Below are 11,719 nucleotides of genomic sequence, written 5' to 3' on the forward strand. Positions count from 1 at the left end.
ATTTAAAACATTAGATAGATTATATAAACTGTAAAATGTTAATAATAATTGGGTTGATATTATTATTAATATTTTTAATGATTTCTACATCATCAATCCTTTTTTTCTGCTCTGCTGTCATCATGTACAGTAAAGGGAAATCCAGACAGCTGAGTGAAGCTGACACCCCACCCACACAAAAAATCCAAGCAAGTAAGCGGATTGTTTAGTGCTTCGTTTTTGCAGGTTTGTGCCATTATAGTTTTTGAGATATTAAATATTATGTCTTTAGCTCATTATGACGTCACCACCCCCCAGCAAGCTCCRAAATGAAACAAAATAGTCTACTTTTTAGTGCTTTGTTTGTGCAGGTTTGTGCAGTTAAATTGAGCATTTGTGCTGTTATAGTTTTTGAGATATTTTATGTTTCAATTTCAGGCGATCACATGGCCTGAATTATTTACATCATTACCTGAGGGTAACAGGTTTATTTAAGAGAATATAAGTAGAAAGAGCTAGTTCTCACGGTCAGTCCTGGATGGGGTCATGGAGGTGTCGAGTGGGAGGGGCTAGCAAATCAAAGCAAGGATTGTGTGAGATGTACATTATCAATAAAGTTACCAAAAAGGTTTCATGTTATTTTATAAACTTTAAGCACTTTTATTCTGTTTTACGAACAGAAGTGTGGTTGACAAAATAAAAACAATGCATTTGAAATGTAATTCATTTAAGCTACTAAAAAGATTACACCAAATTCTTTCTTAAACAAAATTTATTGAAAAAGTTATCATACAGAAACAGCAATAGTTTAACAGCATCAGATGTTAGTTACTTTAGTTATAAGTTATAACATAAAACTATAATGGTCGCAGAACACAGACATTATCAGTTCACGTCAAGGTATGTGCAGAACAGTCAGCAGGTGGCCATTTTTTTCTTCTTTTTCTTTTTTCCAGACATTCTTCTTCTGTGAGCTTTATCGGCAGATTACATCCATTTGGTGTGTGAACTAGCTCTTTCTACTTATATTCTCTTAAATAAACCTGTTACCCTCAGGTAATGATGTAAATAACTCAGACCATGTGATCGCCTGAAATTGAAACATAAAATATCTCAAAAACTATAACAGCACAAATGCTCATTTTAACTGCACAAACCTGCACAAACGAAGCACTAAAAAGTAGACTATTTTGGTTCATTTCAGAGCTTGCTGGGGGGATGGTGACGTCATAATGAGCTAAAGACAAAATATTTAATATCTGAAAAACTATAACAACACAAACGCTCATTCTGCACAAACCTGCACAAACGAAGCACTAACCAATCCGCTCACTTGCTTGGATTTTTTATGTGGGTGGGGTGTCAGCTTCACTCAGCTCCAGCAGCTCTATATAAACTCAACCTATTATTTTCACCTGGCTGCCGACCTGTTGGTTTTTATTGCTTATCTCTTGGTTTTACTTTCCCTTCAAGTATTTATCCCATTTGATTCTTTTCACCCTCCTTTCTACAGCTTATAAATGGATTTACGGGGAGCTGAAGGGGAACATCCCCCTGCAGTACCTGGCCTGGGTTTCCTATCCCCTCATCTTTATCCTCTTCTCCTCCCTCTTCTGTCACCTGGTTTCTCCTCAGGCTATCGGTCTGTACTGCTCACTTTCTCTTACCTGAACCTTCTTGCTCCTTTGTGCACACCTGCYTTTAGTTTCAAGGAATATCAGTGAAAATAAGCTTAGACTCCCATTTATTTGAAACRTAAATAAGATGTTTGTTTAATTTAAGTATTAGGAGGACTCAAAATGACTCTTACAGATACACTAGTTTTTAATCTGACAGTGCCTAGCTTTGCAGCAAAACCCTTAAAGTAAACATATCATGCATTTAAATCCTTATCCTTTTAACATTTAAATCATTCAGTTGGGGTCTTTATGAAGTGGAACTACAAWATTTTGCTTTGAATTCCTCCTCTGACTCCAGACAAACTGTCATTGAAGGTTCTGGGATCCCGGAGCTGAAGACCATCCTGAGAGGAGTGGTGCTMAAGGAGTATTTAACTCTCAAGGCTTTTATCGCTAAAGTCATCGGCCTGACTGCGGCGCTGGGGAGTGGCATGCCTGTAGGGAAGGAGGTGGGTAAATAAAATATAAATGAACCATCTTTACTGTTTACTGTTTGATTTTATTTACTTGTTTTTMTTTTGTTTCGTCCCTCAGGGCCCGTTTGTTCACATCGCCAGCATCTGCGCGGCGGTTCTCAGCCGCTTCATGTCTTTCTTCTCAGGAGTTTATCAGGTAAGCTAAACACTTGAAACTTTAATGCATACAACATGATTGTCTATATGTTTTGTGTTGTTTTTGTCTCTTGTTTGAATGCTGCACCCCTCCCTCTCTGGATCAGTAGAACCCCTACTGTTACACAGACATCCTGACGGTGGGCTGTGCTGTCGGGGTGGGCTGCTGCTTTGGCACTCCGCTTGGAGGTACAAGTTTCCATTATTTCTGTCTTCTTAGATATCTTTTACTTTGATATGTTAGGATCTCTGCATTAAATGTTTTAGGTTTATAAAGTAAAACAACTTTGTGTATTTTATTGTAAAAACAAATACTTTATTGTTTTGTTCTGTTCTCCATCAGGTGTTCTGTTCAGTATAGAAGTGACGTCCACATACTTTGCTGTGAGAAACTACTGGAGAGGATACTTTGCTGCTACATTTAGTGCCTTCATCTTCAGAGTGCTGTCTGTGTTTAACAAAGATGCAGGTAGGGATCAAACTTTTGTGACACGAGTTCTCATTTGTGCTCTAGAGGGCGCCATTTCTCCACAATCCAGTCCTACGTTTCTGCTCCACACCATAATGAGCTGTGATGCATTTTTCACATTTTTCTGTTTTAAAGTTTGATTTAAACCAAAAGAAGCTCTGACGTAAAACTAATGTTGCACATTTAATCCTGTCTTCGTTTTCAAGATTAAAACATCTTTTTTGTTGTTGTTGTTGTTTTTAGTAACCATCACTGCTCTGTTCAGGACAAACTTCCGTATGGATTTCCCTTTCGACCTGCAGGAGCTGCCTGCGTTCGCCATCATCGGGTGAGGCATGCATGAACAGACAAGATGATGTTTTAATGTAATCACAGTCTAATTATAATATGAGATAAAATCTCACTGGAAACATGTATCAGTTTGTATTTTTTGAGAATCACCAGTGAAGCTGAACTGATCTCTCAATCATTTGATTGTTTAAAGACAACACTTGGGTTTATCGTTAACAAAGTACTGCTGCAGTAATTTGGACACATTTCAAACTAATTTGTCTGTTTTTGTTGAGTGGATGCAGTTAATGGACTGTGTTGCTTTTTTTTTCCAGGATCTCTTGTGGGTTTCTGGGTGCTTTCTTTGTGTATCTCAACAGACAGGTGGTGCTATTCATGAGACGACCAAACACCATGACCCGCTTCCTGATGAAATAGTGAGTCTGAAGCTGCTACTGAACAAACAGAAATCAAAACACAACTAAGACAAAATCCGATATTTGTTTTGGAATTCCAATTGTTAAACGATAAAAGCGTTTTGTTTGTGTTTCACCCTCTCAGCCGACTGGTCTTTCCTGCCACAGTAACTGTGGTCATCGCCACCTTGACCTTCCCGCCTGGGTTTGGACAGTTCATGGCTGGAGAGGTCAGAGTTTAAATTTTTTACTCCAGCTCTTGAGAAAACTTGTCAGATAATTAAAGGCTCTCATAGAACATAAATGCATACTTCTTTAAGTAAAACCTACCATTTCTATTTAAAATTTACACAATAAATGGCTAAATAAAGTCAAAAAGTGCCTCCTATCGGTTTCCTAGATGTTCAGCACAGCTTGRAAGGTTTGTCCTGATCCTGATCAGGAAGTCCTGAAAAAGCTGCACTGAACAGCCAATGAGGTGTTTTTTTTTTTGTATTTTCTGCTTTAGTGCAACCAGCAGATAAATCTGAGCATGCTCTGACACAAAAATCCCTTTTTAGGCCACAAATCAGCCAATATGTCCTTGTTATTTAGACAGAGACAACTCCCAGTCTGTTAATGTGAGACAAATGGCAAGATTTTCATCATCAGCCCACAAAACAACTCAGTGTTTGCTCTTGTAGTCACCATCTTTTTTTTAAAGTTTGGAGCATCTCCTCTATGTTTTTTTTTCTTTGCTACAGTGTTTAGGGTCATTTTCTGTTTCCATGTGGCTGAAAACATTTGCATAAAGAGATTTTTTTTTACAAACAAGATAAAAAGGTTGTTTTGGACATCTGATGGTGATTTTATTGTTTTCGTTGCTTTGCATTTGTAATCATCATATTCATGAGCCAGTTTGGACTTTTTCTGTCCATGTTTTTACGTGATTTAATTCAATACCTCATTATCTTCATTTCAAAATCAGTTCCAAGGTGAAATCTCAGTAAGCCGGATGTATCAGCTCCCTAACTCCAGGTTAGAGGCTCATCATGTGGTTCACAGGTGCTCAGAATAGATATTTCAGTGTCTGCATTTAACACTCACACGTTTTTAACAAACACCCGGTGCTAAAACTGAAGCGATATCTAAATTAAAATTTCACCTCAGAGTCTGGCTGCAGAATGATTTCTCTGTAAGTGCACGTAAAGGTTTTTTTGTGATTAAAATTCTTTAGATCCATCTCGACAGCAGAGTGTAGAGTGATGGACGAGGCAGCACAACGAGTCCTGAACCAGACTTGAACTCCCAACTTCAAAAAGAGCAGGACAGGTTATTACATCCAGCTCTGCTGAGCCCCTCAGCAGCGTTTTAAAGAGCTGCTCCTCAGCAGCGCTCCCACTCACATACCAAACATCGGGTCTCCATTCAAGCCCAGACTCAAAATAAAGTGTAAAAATCAGAACGACAGCGTTGGTGTTGTTGTTTTTTTTTATCCAGCTGAGGCATTATGCAGATGCAGGAAGCACTCGGATTTGTCCCTGTGAGCAACTTTAGAGACGCGTATGCAAATGTGGAGAAAGATATTTGAAGTGAATTAGTCATTCATGAGTCACCAAAAGAGAATGAGTCAGCGGGCACGACTGCTTCCAGCTCCCTGCATGACTTCCTGCCTGTTTATTACTTTTGACCCTTTTCTCTTCATTCTTTTCTGTTTCCTTTTATGACATAGTTCCTTTATCATTGGTACTTACCTGCTAAGTACTGGGAAAATACTTGGTACTTACACAGTACTTGTATTTGGTATTTAAATGATATGTATCAGATACATGTCTGGTATGTACCTGGTACTTAACYACTAAGYACCTGGTACTTACCTGAATGTACTCAGGTACACTAAGGGTATGTACCTAGTGTTCCCAACAGCATATACAGTGTATATCTGGTAAAATACACCAGGGCAGTATTATGAAGTGATTTTTTACCCTGTTTTACAGAGTACTTACCTGGTACTTACCATGTGCCAAGTACTGCAGGGCTACTCAAAGAAAATGCTCCAGGGGGCCTCAGTTACTGCAGGCCAACAGGTCAGGGGCCGAACAATCTAGAAATTAAAGTCATGAGGTAAATAAACCAATTATTACAAAGATATAGTACTTTTTGAATTTGYTTATTTTATAGCATTTAATTTATGAACACAACATGTGGAGCCCAGTGTAATAAAAGTAGTGATATTTAAAAACAATATCAAAAACAAAAACTAACACATTATGCCTCCTATTTAATTACTTTTAGTTTTAATTGTCTTTRGTGTTCAGAGAAATGTTTTTTTTTAACCAGCTTTTAAGCCAAGATTCTAATGTTTCTGTACATACCACACATGTTTATRTCGAACTAAAATAACTTATAGGAATTAAAGTCAAAAACCAGATGTTTTGGCTTAAGAGACGCGCCGGATTTTTGTCACTCACGGGCCAGACGTGGCCCGCGGGCTGCCAGTTGAATATTCCTGAAGTACTGTGTATGTACCTGGTACATACTGTGCTGTTTTATGTTGCTATGGTTGCCTCTTTCCTCTCACTAAAATCCAACATTATTATTCTTTTCTTGAATTCTGCTCACATCTGTCTTCAGTTTTTATCTTTATTCTACTTTAAACTGACTTTTTTTTTTAATTGTTACCACGTTGCTAAGTTTTTTTCCCTCCCCTAACGTCCATTCCTCTCAGTACTCAGTTTGAATCATATTGATCCTTTTTGGGCTCCGACATCCTTTTCATTCCTCTGCTGTTGTTGTCTTTCTTTCTTCGTCACTTCTCCAGCTAATGCCCAGAGAATGCATCAACTCTTTGTTTGATAACTTCACGTGGACGAAGATGTCAGGATCTCCCCCTCCGGTGGGTCTGGGTCGCTCCACCGCCTGGCTGCACCCTGACGTCAGTGTCTTCATCATCCTGCTGCTCTTCTTCCTCATGAAGGTGTGTAGCTGCTGCTTGTTTTGCATGTCTTTGCACAGGTGTGAGATCGAGTGTGTGTGTTTGCAGCACCCTCTCCTTCATTAGAGGCATTTGTTGCTGGTTGTGTGTTGTGTGTTGGTGGCAGGGACATCTGTGTTTATCTTTGTGTTTATTTGTGTTTTTATGACTTTATTTTTAGCCAAGGTCAACAAACCTGGCAAGCTGCCATCAGTCGCAGCTCTCTTCTGGTTTCTTAGCACACTCATACTCAGACGCTCATATGTCTTGTTTTACCAAAAYAAAGGTGTATCTATTTAAATGTGAACTATGTGTTTAGTTCACTGATTCAGCAGAAATTAGTGAAAAAAAAACCAAAACAATGTAAGTAAATGAGCTGCAGAGCGTGGAGGTGATGTTTTAATTAGGTTTTTCATTTAGAATATACTGTATATGTACCCTTTGTGAATCTGGTGTAAAAATGTTTAAAATGACTGAATTACTTTGCGCAACACCATGGAAAAAGATTTTCATAATTTACATGTTTTTATTGCTCTTTTATGAAGTGTTAAAAGAATTATGTTTTATATACAATAAGGAAATAAATCCCAAGAGCTGAGCCCAACAGGACCCCATGGGTAGAGAACTGCCCACCAGGCTATAACGCTATAATAAGGTTTTTTTATGTTTTGTACTCTCATTGTTCTTTTCATTTAAATATTTAAATATTTTTTTCTTTATCCAGACTGGACTAAAGTTTTTAATTAATTCTACAGTTTTTTGTTTCTACACTGGAACATCAACAGTAATTTYATTCATTTCAAGCCCCATCTGTCTGAGGATTTGTGACTCTGATGAAACAGTGTGTGCTGATCGACACCGTTTTTGTGCTTGTGAGACTCCTTTTGTGAGCTGTGTGTTATTCTGCCAGATTGAGTTGGACTTTGAGGATTAAGGCGAGAGAATAAAACGGAGCGCACTCCTCCCTGTCATCAGGACAGCAGCCACCCCCGCGAGAGACGCGCTAATGACGTTTTATTTTGCTCCACGGTAATTAAGTTCYCAAACGATGATTGCAGATCACGGGTAGAATAGCAGTCTGGGGATGGCAATGTGGCAATGTCGTGTTCCACAAAACTCCTTTCAACCTTCAGAGGCGAAGCTCAGCAGGTGCTGGTTGCTTTCACTCGAACACAAAACTCCAGCGCTTGTCTGATGGTAATAATTATCTCTGATGAGCTCTCTGTGGCCAAAAACAAAGCATATTTTTAGAAAAAGCTATTTTAAAGTTGCATCGTTTAAAAACAAACAGYGTTATTCCAATTTAAAAGGTGAGTTTAGCTTCTGTTTGCTTGCAAAGGTAGTTTGCATATTCAATTTTTTAACTCAAACTGGCGAATAAAAAGCTTCAGCAGAGTTACATGTCGTCTCTCGGCTCACTGAGGTGGATTAAGTGCATCATTTAAACACTAATGGGTGGCTGAGTCCCCTCCCCCATCACATAAGTGTTCAAACTCTACTAAACTCAAGYTAGGGACAAAAACAGAAACAATTTTTCCTGCTGCCACCCTAGAACAACTTATTTTTGATCCAGTTTGTATACATAATAAGTTCTATTCTTCACTTTCTGCCTGGCCTTCAGAGGAGCAGGACGTGCTTTTCGCTCTCTCTGCCCCCTCTTTCCCTTCCCTGCTTCGCTGCTTTAGCTTTTTCGAGCTCTTTTTTCAMCTTCCATCCAAAACTAAAGGAATTATGGATTTGGTCAACTGGAYTCTGAATGAAATTGACACTATTTTTTTCTACACTTSKAACGMGGGGAACGTGGCTGTCTGGGTGGAATGGTTGCTGCTGGATTTGTCTGATTCCTGGGGCTGGAATCTGATATGCTAGCACCACTTTCCATCGAAGACATGGAWGATCTTTATTTATTTGGATTATGATAACTGGATTCCTGCTGATCGGCRGAGGAAGGTTCCAGATTTATCAAAAARTGAAAGTGACSCTGACAGTGGATCGGGCCTTTGAAGAGCTGTCGGGTGCACTTGAAGGATTCTGCCAGTTTGGAAGCACACAGACGCTCAGCTGGGGGAAAAATTTGCAAACTGGATGTGATTCTGACGAGGATCACAGCTCAGGAGCGACACTTCGGCATGTATGGACTACATTCTGGGTAAGCTTCAATCGGTGTGAGGCGAGTAATGACCCCAAATTTGGCCGATTGGCTTTTTTTTCGCCACCTCAGAGTTTGCAGTAAAGACACTTAAAAAGCAGCAGGAATTTCAAGGCTGCTTGGTTCCAAAACAATTGGATTATCTACAGTATATAGCTTCCAGCGGCTCGGCCTTGAGGGCAGTGCTTATCTTAACCTCCACAGGATGAAATGTCAACTAAGAGCTGGATTCGCTCCCACCCCCATCACCTGTGTTGGACCCGGCCCCATTTTACCTCCCCTTTATGTGTTATTTGACCCCCCTCCCACCTCCCCCCCAGGCTATCTTGCACTCTCACGGGTTGTTTTAACTCAGTTTTCCTTTTATGCATTTCAAGCTGTTGTTCTGTTGTTTTGTTTGTCTAAAGGTAGCGCAACTGTGTTTGCTGCATGACCTGTTGTAACTGCCCCCTCCCCCTCCCCTGACTGTACAGCACCTTGTGAATTTATTTCTGTGAAAGGCACTATATAAATAAAACTTTACTTACTTACTTACTTACTTACTTACTTACTTACTTACTTACTTGCTTACTTACTTACTATTCTAATGTTTTGATCCACTTTTTAAATAAAAACACCTACATTTTAAATTAGTTTGATTTTAGTTTGATTTTGATTCCTTTGAGAACATTCATCTCTCTCCTTGCCTGCAGTTCTGGATGTCAGCAGTGGCCACCACCATGCCCATTCCATCTGGAGCCTTCATGCCTGTCTTCATACTTGGTGAGATAAATAACAATAATAATATAAAAAATAATACGTATTCATCCAGAAGAAAGAGAAATAAATGAGATCTTGTTTTCTCTGTTAAATTTAATTTTTTTCACCCCTTAAATCCGYTCCTTTTTATTCAGATTGTGTTGTACCTTTCTGTTTATCTGGTGTTTGTTTCATCAAACATGAACTTTTTGGGAATTCATTGTTACCAGAATGAAACAACAAACCCCACAATGAATAGCTGCAGATATTATTATGTAAATGTGTTTCCTAATTAAAATAAAATGTGACCTTTGCTTTGTCACGATGTGATTCAAGATGTTTTGTTTTTGGTTTGAGTTTTCTCAGTTGTTAAGATAAATCCAAGAAACTTAAAGGGGACAAATCCTGCAAAATCCACTTTTTTAGCTGTTAAAAATATTTTGTTGTGGACTTGGAGTCTCTAGGAGGCAGAAAAGTTGAATTTAGTCTCTCTTGGTGCTGCAGAGACATCTTTATATTCTGTTTGGGTCAGATTTTTCAGCTAGTTCAGTTTTCTCTACTTTCGATGATGTTTTCTGAATCTATTACATCAAATTATCTGCAGTGGAATTACCGTATAAGGTCTGGAMTTACTAATTATTGCCTTGTCTTAATTCTCTTCTGGTTCTGGGTCCGACTCTGGTTCTGGGTCCGACTCTGGTTCTGGTCAGACTCTGGCTCCAACATTTAAAGCTGAATGGACAAGTCTTCTATTGCTGACATCTTTTAATTAAATTGTTGATAAAGTGTTTCTGTACTGCAAGAAAACATAATTCCTCCCCTCTCTCAAACCAGAGTGGACCGGTCTGGAAGCCGGAGGGGGGCGGGGCTTGAAGCATCTTGAAGGAACAGTAACAAAACGAGCTGCTTTGAGACCCACTGCAGAAAAAGGGTGAAAGAGGTGCTGTTGAAGTTAGAATAAGGAGGAATTCAGACCAAATCATTGTAGTTCCACTTTATAAAGACTCAACAGAAGAATTTAAATGTGAAAATGAAGGATTTCACTGCATCATATGCTTATTTTTATTCTTTGTAATGTAAAAAGGTTGTTTATGTTGAATGAAAAATAGCAAGTTCTGGGAACATTACTCATTAGACCTGTGCTGAAAAACAACATATTCATGTTTTTTAACATAAATACTGTATTTTTGCATCTTCAGTGAATCCACACTGTATTTCAAAAACAAACTGCTGGAGCTGTCTGCTTCCACATTCAGATTGGATAAAATGTTTCAAATGGATCAAAAGTTAAGCTTGCTTTTGGGGATGAAAAAAAAAAGAAAAAAAATAATTTGGCCATGCAGCCTGGAGTGAAGAACTTTGAAGTGGTAATTTTCTTCTACTTTAAAATGACTTCACTTCTGTAAGAGCAGAAGTTGATGCGGTTTCCTGACCCAGTTTAAGAGCAGGTGGAGACTTTGTGTTCTCCTGACTCTGTGATGGAGATGTCAAGTGTTACTGTCGAAAATAATATTGATTCTGGTATTAAAACATGCCGTTTTGTTCYTCTTGTAGGAGCTGCATTTGGCAGATTGGTGGGTGAAATCATGGCCACCCTGTTTCCTCACGGGATTCTGTTTGATGGGATTCTGTACCGCATCATTCCTGGAGGATACGCAGTCATTGGTCAGTCTCATTTTGTCGGTCCACAATTTATTTTATTTTATTTCCACAACTAGAACTCTTTTTTTTCCCACCAACAACCTTTTGTCAAATTAGCCAAATATTCTTACCTTCCAACCGTCTTACTGTCCACTTCCTGCAGACTCAGATTTTAAAGTGTCCAGATTGTCAAACGTCCTCTTCCTTCTTGTCAACTGTCACGTCATCCATCTTCTCTCTGCTTCAACTTCTCGTCCACCTCATTTCAAACTCTCCGGCCCTCCAAGTCATCACTCTRTCAACTTGTCCTTCTTTCCATTTATAACCCGCCTCACCTCCCCAGCTTCTGTTGGTGTGTCATCCTCTCCCCCTCCTCCTCCTCCTCTTCCTCCTCTCCATCAGAACATGTGGTCACTTTGCTCTGACAGTGAAATGTCACCGCAGGTTTACTCTGCTGTCCTCACCTCAGCCAATGACCCAGAAATGCAGCCGTCCCTCAGTTTTTTTCTCTCCTGCTGCCCCACAAAGGTCACCCCCTCCTGTTTTCCTCCATTGATCTTTCAGCCCTTTTCATCTGCTCTCCTTTTTAAATGCTTAATGCCATCTTCTCGAAATCACTCTTAAATTTGTCCTGACCTCAGCTTCTGGATTTTATGGGGGACCGTTTGTAAAGTTACACAGTCAAGAATTACCACCAATATTTTTGTTTTATTTAGCCTTTTATAAGAAAAAAAGAACAGATTTATTTTTCAAAGTCAGTTTTTCACCATATGATTCATACATTTATAAATGTCATAGTTTATAAACTAAATAT

The 11,719-nt window shown here is 39.0% G+C and overlaps 1 protein-coding gene across 2 annotated transcripts in view; it reads left to right on the top strand.

Moving 5' to 3' along the window:
• Positions 1 to 11,719, top strand: part of clcn1a (chloride channel, voltage-sensitive 1a) — a 32,119-nt gene that overhangs the window by 6,181 nt on the left and 14,219 nt on the right. Inside the window, exons 4-14 of one of the 2 annotated variants that reach the window (XM_014011342.1) lie at positions 1,493 to 1,621; positions 1,974 to 2,107; positions 2,193 to 2,270; positions 2,380 to 2,458; positions 2,613 to 2,738; positions 2,982 to 3,066; positions 3,344 to 3,445; positions 3,570 to 3,654; positions 6,225 to 6,380; positions 9,219 to 9,288; positions 10,819 to 10,929. In XM_014011342.1, the coding sequence (XP_013866796.1) occupies positions 1,493 to 1,621; positions 1,974 to 2,107; positions 2,193 to 2,270; positions 2,380 to 2,458; positions 2,613 to 2,738; positions 2,982 to 3,066; positions 3,344 to 3,445; positions 3,570 to 3,654; positions 6,225 to 6,380; positions 9,219 to 9,288; positions 10,819 to 10,929 (1,155 nt within the window). The remainder of the gene's footprint in view (positions 1 to 1,492; positions 1,622 to 1,973; positions 2,108 to 2,192; positions 2,271 to 2,379; positions 2,459 to 2,612; positions 2,739 to 2,981; positions 3,067 to 3,343; positions 3,446 to 3,569; positions 3,655 to 6,224; positions 6,381 to 9,218; positions 9,289 to 10,818; positions 10,930 to 11,719) is intronic. The other variant, XM_014011343.1, reaches the window with a different exon arrangement.

The sequence above is a fragment of the Austrofundulus limnaeus genome, unplaced genomic scaffold (assembly GCF_001266775.1).
Source record: "Austrofundulus limnaeus strain Quisiro unplaced genomic scaffold, Austrofundulus_limnaeus-1.0 Scaffold79, whole genome shotgun sequence".
Taxonomy (NCBI): domain Eukaryota; kingdom Metazoa; phylum Chordata; class Actinopteri; order Cyprinodontiformes; family Rivulidae; genus Austrofundulus; species Austrofundulus limnaeus.